Source organism: Ctenopharyngodon idella, chromosome 3, assembly GCF_019924925.1.
Source record: "Ctenopharyngodon idella isolate HZGC_01 chromosome 3, HZGC01, whole genome shotgun sequence".
Lineage (NCBI taxonomy): Eukaryota > Metazoa > Chordata > Actinopteri > Cypriniformes > Xenocyprididae > Ctenopharyngodon > Ctenopharyngodon idella.
In genome coordinates this window covers 3,291,976-3,306,397 of record NC_067222.1, presented here as the reverse complement: position 1 = coordinate 3,306,397, position 14,422 = coordinate 3,291,976, and the positions used below count along the sequence as shown (strand labels likewise).

Below are 14,422 nucleotides of genomic sequence, written 5' to 3'. Positions count from 1 at the left end.
TCCAACAGTGTTTTTTTTTTGCAGAAGCAGATAACTCCAAATTTCAGTTAAACAAAACCAAGTAATTGCTTTGTAATTGCATTTAAAACACACATGTGCACACAAACGCACACTCACACTCACAGATGTGTGCGCACACACACACACACACACATAAATGCAAAAGACAACCAAGGGTTCAGCATGTAAGACGTGTATGCTGTGACTTGCAGGAGTTGAAATTCTAAATCCTCTATCACTTTTAGTCAGCTTTGAAAAAACTTCCCTCAGCTAGTGCGTCTTTTTGAAGTGACTAGAAGCCTTGTCACCTGACCTGAATACTGCGTGCTGAATCGCTAAAACAGACTTATCAGTTTCTGTATACAAACAACAAGGGCGCTTGTCGGTTTCTGCAGTTCCACAATGCCTTGACAGTGGACAATACCGGCTTTGATTATACCAGATTTATGGTTCAGAATATGCTATATGTGGAGAATAATGCACAGCAGTTAGTTAGTTTTTTTTAAAGTGACGCTTATCAGTTTTTGCAAATGAAGTCTTTATATATTTCCTATGGTAAATTGCCTGTATTGGCTGTAAATGGTCTTTTCCATCTATTATCATATAATGTTTATATCACTTGTTAGATCTGCTCATTCTGAACAACTTTGCCTCCTTCATTAAAGTTGTGGCCTTGACCAAGTGTCCCCACCTATATCTCTTCAAGGAATGCTCAGATCTTCTTGAAAATTAGTAAAAAACATATGACATATAACTGTCATGTCTAGTTTTGGTTTTGTTCATGTTTCATGTCTTATTTTGTAGTTTCATGTTCATGTCTCTTTGTTATATTTGTTTTGCCATGTGCTCCCTTTTGCCATGTGTTTCCCTTATTTGTGTCATGTGATCTTACCATGTGCACCCTTGTCATGGTTGATTGTTCACTGGTGTCCCTTGTTAGTCATTAGTCATTAGTGCATTTAAGCCCTCATGTTTGCCATGTGTCTATGTCATGCATTGTTCCCTGTAACCACGGTTGGTGAGTTTTATGTTTTCTGTTAAGCCATGTCAAGCCTTTGTGTTGTATTTTCTTCATGTGTGGATTATTCAAACTTCTTCAAAATCCAACTTGCCTGCAGTGGATTATCTTACAGAATGCATGACCGCTGACCATGGACCCAGCAGCTTGCCTCTTAGTCTTCTATGGCCTGGTTGCCTTGGCGGAGGCACATGTCAAAGAGTTCTGTAGACTTTCTAACCAGGTTGGCTTTAATGACATTGCCCTCAAAGACATTTTCATGCTGGTCTAAATGAACCAGTCTACTCTAGAATGCCTAGAAGTTCTATTAGTGGGACTTTGATGAAATAAATTGACCATGCTCTTTTGCTGGCTGGCTCATTCTTTACTGTGGGAATTGCAGACGAGGAGTTCCACAATCCCACAGTATCCACCACACCAGAGTGTCTTCAGGTCTCAACTGGAACTGGAATCCACGCCACGCCTGCCCAGCCAGAGACTGTTCATGTTATGCCAGCCAGGTCAATGCCTGATGACCCCATGACTGTTCATGCCATGCCTGCCCAGCCACAGACTGTTCCCTTCAGGCCCGCCCAGCTACAGTCTGTTCTTGTCATGCCTGCCCATCCAGAGCCTTGTCCCAAGATGGCCGCAACACCTTAGCCCCAGGCAAGATGGCCTCCACGCTAGAAACTTTAGAGTGTGCATCTCTGACAATTATAGCCACGGCCATTTGGTGTGTGTGGGCTGCACACAGTTTTGTGAATCTGTTTCAGAGACTGTTAGGTCTGATGGCAGCCACGTCCAATGTGATACCTTTTGGACTGCTGTACATGAGACCTTTGCATTGGTGGCTCAAAACCAAGGGGTTTTCCCTGAAGGGAAATCCGTTTCACATGATCAAGATCACGCAGTGATGCCTTCATTCTTGTGTCATGGAAAAAAATTGGTTTCTTTCCAAAGGGCCAGTGTTGAGAGCTCCTTGGCGTCACATAATGCTAATGATGGATGCATCCCTCACCAACTGGGAGGCGATCATGAGTGGTCGCTCGGCTCAGAGTCTGTGGCAGGGCCATCATCTTTCTCCCAGACCTGAGGAACCACAATGTGTTGGTCCGCACAGACAATACAGCGGTGGCCTCATATATTATGCAGATTGGCACAACAGATCCTCTTGTGGGCCCAAGGGAAACTGCTGTCAGTCAGAGCAGTGTACATACCAGGGAGCCTGAACCAGGGAGCAGACATTTTATCCAGGCAGGGGCTGACGCCCAGGGAATGAAGACTTCTCTCCGAGGTGGTGGAGCTCCTTTGGGTGTGCTTTGGGTGAGCACAATTGGATCTGTTTGCGTCTCGAGAGACGACTCGCTGTCCAGTGTTTTTATTCTCTCATGTATCCAGCCCCCCTGGGGTTGGATGCCATGGTACAGACATGGGTGAGGCTTCATCTGTATGCCTTTCCCCCCGATTACTCTGTTCCCGGGAGTTCTGGAGAGAGTGCGCCGGGAGGAGGTCCGTCTGTTGTTGGTAGCCCTGTTCTGGCCGGCCGAGTATGGTTCTCGGACCTAGTGTCTATGCTCGACAGCTCTGGGAGATTCTGGTAAGGAGAGACCTTCTCTCTCAGGCAGAGGGCTTACTCCTTCACCCCCGCCCGGAGTAATGGAAACTGTTGGCTTGGCCTCTAAGGGGGCCCAGCTTGTAGGTTCAGGTCTCTCTACTGACATAGTAGATACCATACTCCATTCCAGAGCTCCCGCTACGAGGAGGCTGTATCTCCTAAAATGGAGAGTTTTCACTTCATGGTGCAGTAGTCGCATGCTGGACCCAGCTAACTGCCCAGTTGGTTCAGAACTGGAGTTTTTGCAAGACCGATTCTCTGCAGGGTTATCTCCATCCACTTTGAATGTGTGTGTGGCGGCTATTTCCGCTTACCACACTCCTTCAGATGGAACATCTGTCCTGAGACACCCGTGGGTAACTTGCTTCCTTCATGGCACTTTGAGGCTCGAGGGTGCCGACATGGGACCTGGCCAAAGTTCTAGAAGATCTATCCCTGGCTCTATTTGAGCCTATTGAAGAGGTTCCCAAGAAATTTCTCACTCTCAAGACTGTGTTCCTCATGGCTGTTTTGTCTCTTAAGAGAGTCGAAGACTTACAAATTGGTGTCTCCCTCTTGCCTTGAGTTCGCACCAGGCATGGTGAAAGTCTCCATTTCAAACTCCAGACCAGGAGAAACTAAATCTGCTCTGCCCAGTTAGGGCTTTAGATTCTTACGTCCACAGAGCTGCCCTGTGGTGTAAATCTGATCAATTGTTTGTGTGCTTTGAGTTCCTGCGGAAAGTATCTGCATCTAAGCAGTCTTTAAGTAAGTGGATAGTTGAGGCTATATCACTTGCTTATGAGTCGGCCACCAAACCTTATGGTCCGAGCCCACTCAGCTCAGAGTATGGCTGCCACTAAGGCTTTGCTTTCAGGAGTTTTCATTCAAGAGGTGTGTTGTAACACCTATCCCATTAACTTTTCTTTAAGTGCTACATAAAATAAGGGACCAGTCTTACTCATGAGTCAAGTGTATTAAACATAGTCACACAAAACATTCATTATTCAACATGGCACCAATATCGGACGGTCAAACAGTTGGAACCAGAGGATAAAAAATACAGTCCATCACATAAAGCACAGTCCTTGGTTTCTCATCAATTAGGACCATAAGCTTTGCTCAGTCTTTGTTGAAAATGAATAGAGAAAACAGTACTTAAATGGCAAGATGATCCACAGCAGAGTTCAATCATCAGAGAGTTTGAAGTAAAACGTTGTCTAGCAACAGGTATCAGTCAAGTAGTAAATGGAAATCAACTCTTAGTTTCAATCTTCTCAGTTTAAGCCCCCAAGTAATCCATATACATTCAGAACACAAACCCTCTGTAAACAAAATTCAAACAAACAAACCATAACCATGTGCTATGAACATGAATTATTAACAAACCAAAAAAAAAACCAAACAAACAAACAAAAACAATGACAATTACTTACAGATGAGCTTAGAACTCAACCAGGGTACTATGGCACTCTGCTCTGGTCCAGGTTACGTTCTTCATGAAGTAGCAGCACGCGCAACCAAGTGTAGCAGTGTAGCTGCACTCTGTTGGTGAAAATAATCATTATACGATTGCTCCGATAACCAACAGGCTGCTGTGTGTTGGTCAGGCTTTTTTGCTGGGTTATTTTGAACAAACTGTAAAATGGGGACATTTCCGGGGATGGCTCCAGTCGGGGACGGAGGACCAAAATCCTTGGCTGTCCACAGAAAACGGGGACGTCTGGTCACCCTAAGTTTCAGAGTATCAGCTATACGGATTTTGAGTCAGTTTACCTATTTTTGATTCAAATTAAGTTTAAGTAATTTAATTCACCATAAAAACAAATGTATTCAGTTAACTTAATTCAGTTGTTCAAACTTGTTGCCTTAATTCAATTAAGTAATCTTAACTTAATTGTATCAAGTTGATCTTACTGAAACCATTTAATTTTTGTCATCTTAATTCTATCTGTGATCTGAGGAAGAGTACTCCCAGAGTGCATTTCTCCATAAAGTAATTGCTTTGTTTTACTAGTTGTGGCTTTATTTTACAATTTTTAATTGCTGTCTTGTGTCAGTTTTACTCCAACAATGATAGCAAATAAAACTGTAATGGTCTTATTAATAATTAATAAAAAAATAAAAAAATGATGTTTCACAATAGTATGGTGTTTATGATGCAATATAATAAACCAACATTTTACATTAAGTCTAGATTAGTTATCGGTTTAGTGTCTTTTAAAAGCAGTCTATTTAATTTGTCTTTTCATTTAAAACCACAAATGTAATTTCTTGTTTGGAAATCAATTGAAATCAATTGGAAGAGAGATATAATAATATAAATGAAGTTCCAAGTGCACAAAAAGGGAACACTAATCACTAAAGCTAACATGAATTGTGACGTTTTCCCAAAATATTTAGTTGTATTGATAATTTAACAGTCAAGATCAAAAAATGAGTGAATGCAACTAAAGAAAGATAACTGCAAAAGTGGAGGAAATTAGTGAAAAGTTGCCCCATCTCAAAAACCTTTTGCCCCACTGGAAGTCAAGTAATTTTACAAAATACAAATTCAACAAATTCTTGGACATTAAGTGAACTTTACTAAAAAAGGTTAGTTAGAACAACTGTTATGTTTTACAAATGTCGTATACTTCTGCAAAGCTGGTGCTTGTGAAGCTTTAACTTCTACTGAACCTTTAAGAACAAGACTTGCATTCAGTATTATTCTATGTTGTATCTGATTCCAATATTATGTTTGTAGTTATCAGAGTTGTAAATTCATTATTGTCTTTTCATGTGTAATTTGATGCTCGGTCTCAAGTGTCTACAACAATATGAGCTGAAAACAGGAAACAACACTCTGTTTATTATTAAATTGTATTGTTATTTAGTCACATCATAGCTTTAATAAGTTCTGTGATAAGTTCTATATATATATATATATATATATATATATATATATATATATATATATATATGTATATGTGTGTGTGTATATGTAATTTCACATATCTCATTTGCATTTTGTTACAGATTCTCTAGTCGGAGTGAAAGTGTTCACATGGATTTTGTTCTGAAACTCTTCATAAAAGCAGCAGAGACTGAGACACAGACAGGAGAGCAGATGCTGAAACTGTTAACATCAGTCTGTACCTACAGCTCTTTTCCTTATGGATGGACTGACAGAATTAAACAGAGGGATTTCCTGCTGGATCTTTGCTCACATGTGAAGAACTATGAGACTCAAACAGGCGGGAGTTTCCTTCCAGCATTACAGTCAGTTTTCCAGTCACCTGATGTCTGGATCATAGATCTCTCACAGAGAAAGACCTCCGTCCTCCTGGAAGTGCTGAAACTCCAAACAGAGAAGAAACCAGTAGAGCTGAGAGGATGTTCAGAGGAAGAGAGTGAAATGATGAGTTTCCTTCAGTGTCTGCCCTACATCTCACAGCTGAGGTACTTGAACGTTTGAATATTCACTTGCCTACTTAATCAATTTCACTTCACTGTATTTTAAAACTGCGTATGGATCAATTTATGTAGACTTGTGTTATATATAATTAGAATTTTTGATAAAATAGTTTAAATTGATTTTTATTTTTTCACCTAATGGCCTTTTTAATCTGTTAATAACAAAGGAATATGTGATACTGTAACGTAGGAGTCCACTGGAGGTAAGTGTAGTGAAGAACCCAAGTGCAGTGTAATAAATCCAAAACACAAACATGAACAAAAACAAAGACTTGACTTGACTTGACTAGTGCAGACTTGAACAGACTTGACAACAACACTCTCTGACAGCAGGTTACATTTATAATACATGACAAAGGAACATGGGGAAGACAATGGCTTAAATACATGAACTATGAGAACACATGACTAAGACAACCAATGGGGAAGTGACACAAGGAACAAGAGAACCAATGACAGAATATAACTCAGAAACACATGACCATGAAACAACCAATCAGAACATGACACATGGACTAAGGGAGAACATGAGGATAAAGGGAAGCATGACACAAACAAGCAACATGAAACAAACTACAAAATAAAAGACATGAAAACCAAAACATGAACACCAAACCAAAACACCTGTGACACAAGCACACAAATATAGAATTCTGAGTTTTTATCTTTGTCATGTTTCTGTGATACTGTATGTCTGTTTTTTCAACATTTTAATTTTCTTTGGGAAACAGGATTCACTATAAGAATAGAGGTCAAGCAGAGCAGTTTCTTCTGAAACTCTTCAATAAAGCAGCAGAGACTGAGACACAGACAGGAGAGCAGATGCTGAAACTGTTAACATCAGTCTGCACCTACAGCTCTTTTCCTTATGAAAAGACTGACAGAAATAAACAGAGGGATTTCCTGCTGGATCTTTGCTCACATGTGAAGAAATATGAGACTCAAACAGGCAGGAGTTCCCTTTCGATACTTCACTCATACTGCGTATGGGAAAGGTCTCCTTTTTCCCCGTTACTGAAGCCTTTTTCAATAACGCAATGTAACTGCATCGTCATTGGTTCACTCATGGAAAGTTGTTGAACCAATGACGGCGCGGCATAGCTGCGCGGCCTATGGCGACAAAGCGCGCGAAGAAGCCCGCCAAAAAAGGCGGGGCTTACGGCTATATAAGCAGGCATTTCGCCATAGGATTTCAGTTCTCTCTCCTTCAGCGACGACAACGCATTCCTTGCTGATCTCCGAGCTGAAGCCTTCGCCGCTCTAGAGAAGCTCTCGCCGCCGTCGAAGAGGCTCTCGCAGCGGACTGAGCTGAGCTCGCCGGACGAAGACAGCGCCGGCGCCCTCGCAGACTGCCGCCTCGAGCGCCACTCTCGAGCCGCCCGCTTCCCGCTTCCGGCCGCCTCTCAGCGCGTCTCCTGCCGCCATCCAGCGCGACTATTAGAGCTTTTTCCCGCGGTTTTTCGCCGCTCTAAAAGAGTTTTTTCTCGCGGCTCTCGCCGCTCTAAAAGAGCTTTCAGCGGCCCTCGCCGCTCTAAAAGAGCCCCTCAAACGCCGTTTTCACGGCGGCGGCGTTGCTGCAAATGACGACCCTCTGCATGACGACGACGGGCACGGTGAGTGCGTCGGCTGCCTGGGCAAGTCCCACGCAGAGGCTGCGCTCACTGGGACCTCATGCTTTCACTGCGAGAGCATGAGTCTAGCCTCTCTGCGCTCGCGGATTGCTTTCTTCTCTGAAAGTGGTCCCGCCGCTCGCGCCCTCCCGTCTTCTTCCTCCCGCGAGCCGGCTAAGAAGAGACAGCGGGGTAGAGTGGATCAGCGCCCGGAGTTGTGCGAGCTCACGCCGGCTCAGCCCCCGCGTGCCTCGCCCTCTCCCACTAGAGAGCAATCCCCCGTCTTGTTCTCACGCCCTGAGCTGCGTCCCTCTGCAGATGCGAGCGACCTCGTCTCATTTGGCGGATCGGATGAAGAGCCGCTCGACAACTCCATGTCTCTCGCGGCCTCTGAAACAGAGGGATGGGCCGGTGACTCGGAGGACCCCGCCCACCTACCCTCGCTGGAGCCCATTGACTGCAAGCCGGGCATGGACGCCGAGCTTTTCCGCGTCCTCTCAAAGGCAGTGGAGGAACTGGACCTCGAATGGGCCCCGCCAGAAGAGCCATCGCGGCGCAGGCTTGACGAGTGGTTCCTGCCGGGCCGTCGCCAGGCCCCTCGCCAACGCTCCGCCCCGTTTTTCCCAGAGGTGCACGACGAGCTGACGAAGTCCAGGCTGCCTCAGCGCTGCACACCATGGCGATCTTCCAGGTGTTCCAAGCGAAGCTCCTCCGCTCTCTGGACGAGTCCGGCATTGATGCACCTGCCTTTCGTGACCTCCGCAGCACCACTGACTTACCCCTGCGTGCCACAAAGGCCACAGCCCAGACCATTGGACGATCCATGGCCAGCCTGGTCGTGCTCGAGCGCCATTTGTGGCTCAACCTGACCGAGATAAAGGACCTGGACAAGACGGCCTTCTTGGACGCCCCGGTCTCTCCCTCCGGTCTCTTCGGGCCAGCGGTAGAGGGCTTCACGGAACGCTTCACCGCAGCACAGAAGTCGTCCCAAGCAATGCGACACTTCCTGCCCAAGCGCTCCAGCTCTGCTTCTGCTTCCAGCCGCCCCAGGCCTGCGCCGGCTCAGCAGAGCAAGACTGCCCCCTCCACCTCTCAGGCAGCACCTCCCAAGGAACAGCGCCAGCGCTCACGCCCCGCAAAGCGCTCCTCCTTCCCGAGACGTCAGGGACCCCGGCCTAAGATTTCGCTGGACCCGATGCCTCCTAAGTCTTCCTGATCTGCCAGGAAGGAAGAGGATGGGGCTAAGTCTCGCCGAGGCCGGACCACCCCAAAAGCTCCTTCGTTCAGTCTCCCCTCCGCCCCGTTTAGTTCCGGGCGTGGGAGATATGTTCAGTGTTGCGCTAACTGGGCCCACAAATGTTGCGCCCATGCAAAACGCTGTTCTCATGGCGAACACTATAAATTTTTTACCTCCTCAAAAAATGAGCAAACTTCCTCTTCCACTCTTTCCGGTGTACGGGCCCCCGACCAGCGGTCCGTCATCCGATGCCATACAACCCCTTGTCACGCGGGCCGAGGCCTGGCAAGCCATTCCCGGGGTGTCAAGTTGGGTCCTGGGAACCATAAGTCGGGGCTACTCGCTTCAGTTTGCCCGAAGGCCCCCGCGCTTCAACGGGGTGCTTCAGACTTCAGTAAACACGGACGACGCTCATGTCCTCCGAGCCGAAGTCATGACTCTACTGAAGAAAGGAGCTATAGAAATAGTCTCCCCCTCAGAGAGCGTATCGGGGTTCTACAGTCGTTATTTCCTGGTTCCCAAGAAAGATGGCGGTCTCAGACCCATCTTAGATCTCAGAGTCTTGAACCTCTCCCTCATGAGACGGAAGTTCAAGATGTTAACGCTGAAACAGATCCTCGCGCAGATTTGCCCCGGGGACTGGTTCTGCTCGCTGGACCTGAAAGATGCTTACTTTCACATCCAGATAGCCCCTCGTCACAGACGATTCTTGAGATTTGCATTCAAGGGAGTGGCTTACCAATATACAGTCCTTCCCTTCGGGCTGTCCCTAGCTCCTCGCACTTTTACCAAGTGCATGAACACGGCGCTTTCCCCACTGAGACAGATGGGAATCCGTGTTCTGAATTATCTCGACGACTGGCTCATTCTGGCCCAGTCGAGAGCCGAGCTAGAACTCCACAGATCCGTGCTCCTCAGCCACTTGGAGTGTCTAGGACTCAGGGTCAATTTTGCCAAGAGCTCGCTGCTTCCCAGCCAACACATCACGTTCCTGGGTGCAGTTTTCGACTCAGTCCGTATGACGGCGGTAGTCTCGCCAGAGCGCGCCCTGGCCATTCAGCAGCTCGCGGCTTCAGTCAGAAACAGAGCCTACCTCCCTCTGAAGTTCTTCCAGAGGATGCTAGGGCTGATGGCTTCCGCCTTTCCGGTTCTGCAGCTCGGCCTTCTCCGGATGCGGCCTCTGCAATACTGGTTGAAGTTTCGGGTCCCTCCTCACGCCTGGCGGCACGGCCGCCTGCGTCTCAGGGTCAATCAGGCCTGTTTGACAGCTCTGAAACCCTGGACGAACCCTGTATGGTTCAGTCTTGGAGTACCCCTACAGGCGGTGTCCAGAAGGACAGTGCTCTCGACAGATGCGTCCAACATGGGTTGGGGCGCTCTTTGCGAGGGCAGACCGGCCTTCGGCTCGTGGTCTCGCGAAGAAAGCCATCTGCATATCAACTGCCTCGAGATGTTGGCAGTGTTCCGAGCCCTTCAGGCGTTTCAGGCATACCTGACGGGACGCCACGTCCTAGTCCAGTCGGACAGCATGACAGTGGTGTCATATATAAATCACCAGGGCGGCCTTTCGTCCAGCCGCTTATGCGCACTGGCGAAACGTCTTCTGGAGTGGGCATTTCCGAGGTTACAGTCGCTCAAAGCGACTCACATACCCGGGAGAACAAACTTGGGAGCAGATATGCTATCTCGGAGCAACGTCCCCTCAGACAAGTGGATGCTCCACCCGCAGACGGTTCTCACGATCTGGGAGTTCTTCGGGAGGGCAGAGATAGACCTCTTCACCTCAGAAGACAACTCTCACTGCCCAATTTATTTCTCGAAGGAGGAAGATGCTCTGGCCCATGACTGGCCCTGCACCCTCCTTTACACTTTTCCCCCGATCGCTCTGATCCCTCAGGTTATCAGACGAGTCAGGGAAGACAAGCACAGAGTCCTCCTAGTGGCCCCGCTCTGGAGGAACCAAATCTGGTCCTCAGAACTGTTCAGGCTTTCCACGGAAGCCCCGTGGCCGATCCCCCTGAGACAGGACCTCCTTTCTCAGGCGAACAGGACGATCTGGCATCCCCAGCCAGAACTCTGGGCTCTGCACCTCTGGTCCCTCGATGGGAGCCTCCAAACCTCCCAGGGGACGTGCTAGATACCATCTCTCAGGCGAGAGCCCCGTCCACGAGACGCCTCTACGCCCAGAAATGGTCGGTCTTTGTTGACTGGTGCTCTGCACGCAGCATAGACCCTGTGGAGTGTGGCGTATCACCGATACTGTCATTCCTCCAGGAGCGTTTAGATATGGGTCGCACCCCTTCAACGCTCAAGGTTTACGTAGCAGCCATCGCAGCGTTTCATGCTCCTATCGCTGGCCAGTCAGTGGGACGAAACAGCCTTGTGGCGCATTTCTTGAGAGGTTCTAGGCGATTGAATCCACCTCGTCCTCTCACTGTTCCCACCTGGGACCTCTCTTTGGTCCTCAGAGCTCTCAAAGGGCCCCCCTTTGAGCCACTGTGTTCAGCTGACCTCAGGCCCCTGACACTCAAAACCGCTCTGCTGCTTGCACTAGCATCGGTCAAACGAGTCGGCGACTTGCAGGCCCTCTCTGTAAGCCCTGCATGCCTTGAGTTCGGGCCCAACGACTCCAAAGTCGTTCTGAAACCTAGGCATGGCTACGTTCCGAAGGTGCTCTCGACTCCATTCAGAGCACAGGTCATTTCCCTCTCAGCGCTTCCTCTGTCGTCGGACGAGCGAGAGCTGGAATTACTCTGCCCTGTCAGGGCATTGAGGACCTATGTTGAGCGATCACAGCCTTTCCGGCAATCCGATCAGCTCTTTATCTGCTTTGGCGGGCGCACCAAAGGGTCTTCGGTCTCAAAGCAACGTCTTTCGCGTTGGATAATCGACGTTATTGCTCTTTGCTACTCCTCTATGGGCCTCAACTGCCCCATAGGAGTTAGAGCCCACTCCACTAGAGGAATGGCTTCCTTTTGGGCATGGTCCAGTGGAGTTCCTATTAAAGATATCTGTGAGGCGGCCGGCTGGTCCTCACCGTCCACTTTTGTCAGATTTTATAACTTGGATATCCCGACCTTACAAGCTCGGGTCCTCTCGGTATGATACGGCGGCCTCTATCGAGCTCCGCCTCATGCCACCCTGGGAGTTAGCTCCCCTCTTGCAAGTGTAACACATGGGTTCGACGGCTCCGGCCCTCTCACTTGTCCACTGGTTCCCTCACGGTGTCCAAGACAAGTTCAGTCGTTCCCTGCCGTGGCACGGCGCGGTTGAATTCGTTCCCCATACGCAGTACGAGTGAAGTATCGAAAGGGAACGTACTCGGTTACTAACGTAACCTCGGTTCCCTGAGATACGGAACGAGTACTGCGTTACATGCCGTGCCACGAGGCTGCGGCTTCAGTGTCGTCGCTTCAGTCGTATGACCTGAAATCCTATGGCGAAATGCCTGCTTATATAGCCGTAAGCCCCGCCTTTTTTGGCGGGCTTCTTCACGCGCTTTGTCGCCATAGGCCGCGCAGCTATGCCGCGCCGTCATTGGTTCAACAACTTTCCATGAGTGAACCAATGACAATGCAGTTACACTGCGTTATTGAAAAAGGCTTCAGTAACGGGGAAAAAGGAGACCTTTCCCATACGCAGTACTCGTTCCGTATCTCAGGGAACCGAGGTTACGTTATTAACCGAGTATGTTTCCTTCCAGCATTACAGTCAGTTTTCCAGTCACCTGATGTCTGGATCATAGATCTCTCAAAGAGAAAGACCTCCGTCCTCCTGAAAGCGCTGAAACTCCAAACAGTGAAGAAACCAGTAGAGCTGAGAGGATGTTTAGAGGAAGAGAGAGAAATGATGAGTTTACTTCACTGTCTGCCCTACATCTCACAGCTGAGGTACCTGAAATTGTGTGGTTTTAATTGTTTATAAATGAAACCTTCTGTACTTTAAATGTCATGACTTGCAGTATCTTCCATGAACATTTAGGTTGTGTCTGATTCCAATATCAAAATGGTATTATAATTATCAGAATTCAATATTGATATTTCATGTCAAATTTGATGCTGTCTCAACTGTGTCTACAATAAAATGAGCTTAAATTAAATATAGTTTATTTTAGTTTGTATTGTTTAGTCACATAACTATAATAAGGTATGTGATACCTCTATTCATATTTCTCATTTCCATTTTTTACAGATTCTCTATAAGTGTTCAAAACAGATTTATTCTGAAAGTCTTCATTAAGGCAGCAGCGTTTGAGAAACAGACAGGAAAGCAGATGCTGAAACTGTTAGCATCAGTCTGCACCTACAGCTCTTTTCCTTATGAAAGGACTTACAGAATTAAACAGAGGGATTTGCTGCTGGATCTTTACTCACATGTGAAGAACTATGAGACTCAAACAGGCAGGAGTTTCCTTCCAGCATTACAGTCAGTTTTCCAGTTACCTGATGTTTGGATCATAGATCTCTCACAGAGAAAGACCTCCGTCCTCCTGGAAGTGCTGAAACTCCAAACAGAGAAGAAACCAGTAAAGCTGAGAGGATGTTCAGAGGAAGAGAGTGAAATGAGTTTCCTTCAGTGTCTGCCCTACATCTCACAGCTGAGGTAGCTGAACTTTTGGATATTAAATTATCAACTTAATCAATTTCACTTCACTGTATTTTGAATCTGCTTATGGGTCAATTTATATAGATTTGTTTTATATAAGATTAGAATTTTGAGTGGAGTTTTAAATTGATTTTTATTTTTCATCTATTGCACTTTTTAATCTTTAATAACAAAGGAAAATGAAATCCACAAACAACCACAAATAGAATTTCTGATTCCCTTTCGAAAGGGAACTTGCACTGCATCCTGAGACACATATGGGAAATGCCTCCACCTGACTGCTATCTGAAGCAACTGTCAAATCAAGGCAATAATATTGACTGGCGACAGCCTATGAGGTAATACTAGTGCGACCAGGAAGTATATAAGGGGCACCTAGGGAACATGTCATCCTCTTTTCATCTTCAGGGACTGCTTTATTTGAAATGCTGTTTAGGTAAGAATGGCTTGTTTAAGCTAAAGATTCAAGTAGTGTGAACATCTGTGTCATAAATATTTGACACTTGATAACACATGACTTGTGCTATCTGTGTTAGAGCATGCATTCTAAACAGTTCTTAAGGGAATTGTTGGCATGCACTGTGAGTGTTTCCCACTGAGGAAGCTCCACTCTCATTTGTCTCTCTTTTCTCGAGGGAAGAGTGACAGGCTTCTGTGTCCAGTAACTCACAGAGGATGCTCGCTGATGTGTTTGAGAGAAGTGTTTATCATTTATCATATCATCAAGTGTTCGGCTCTCCGGGGGCCACCCTGATAATCTTCCTATGTTGAGTGAGTTTGCTTCTTCTCGTTAAGAGTCGTTTTGCTGAAGCTACTCTACTGAGCTCCAGGTAATATCAAAATTTCAAGTGCTTGGCCTTCTGTTAGGCCACCTTGATAAACCTTCCCTAGGTTGAATGAAGTGGTTTCCTGTCACTGAG

The 14,422-nt window shown here is 46.8% G+C and overlaps 1 protein-coding gene across 18 annotated transcripts in view; it reads left to right on the top strand.

Moving 5' to 3' along the window:
• LOC127508489 (uncharacterized) overlaps nucleotides 1-14,422 on the top strand; it is a 155,165-nt gene that overhangs the window by 125,706 nt on the left and 15,037 nt on the right. For all 18 annotated transcript variants that reach the window (XM_051886491.1, XM_051886492.1, XM_051886488.1 and 15 more), the window contains 4 exons: nucleotides 5,613-6,035; nucleotides 6,782-6,999; nucleotides 12,601-12,787; nucleotides 13,089-13,499. In XM_051886491.1, the coding sequence (XP_051742451.1) occupies nucleotides 5,613-6,035; nucleotides 6,782-6,999; nucleotides 12,601-12,787; nucleotides 13,089-13,499 (1,239 nt within the window). The remainder of the gene's footprint in view (nucleotides 1-5,612; nucleotides 6,036-6,781; nucleotides 7,000-12,600; nucleotides 12,788-13,088; nucleotides 13,500-14,422) is intronic.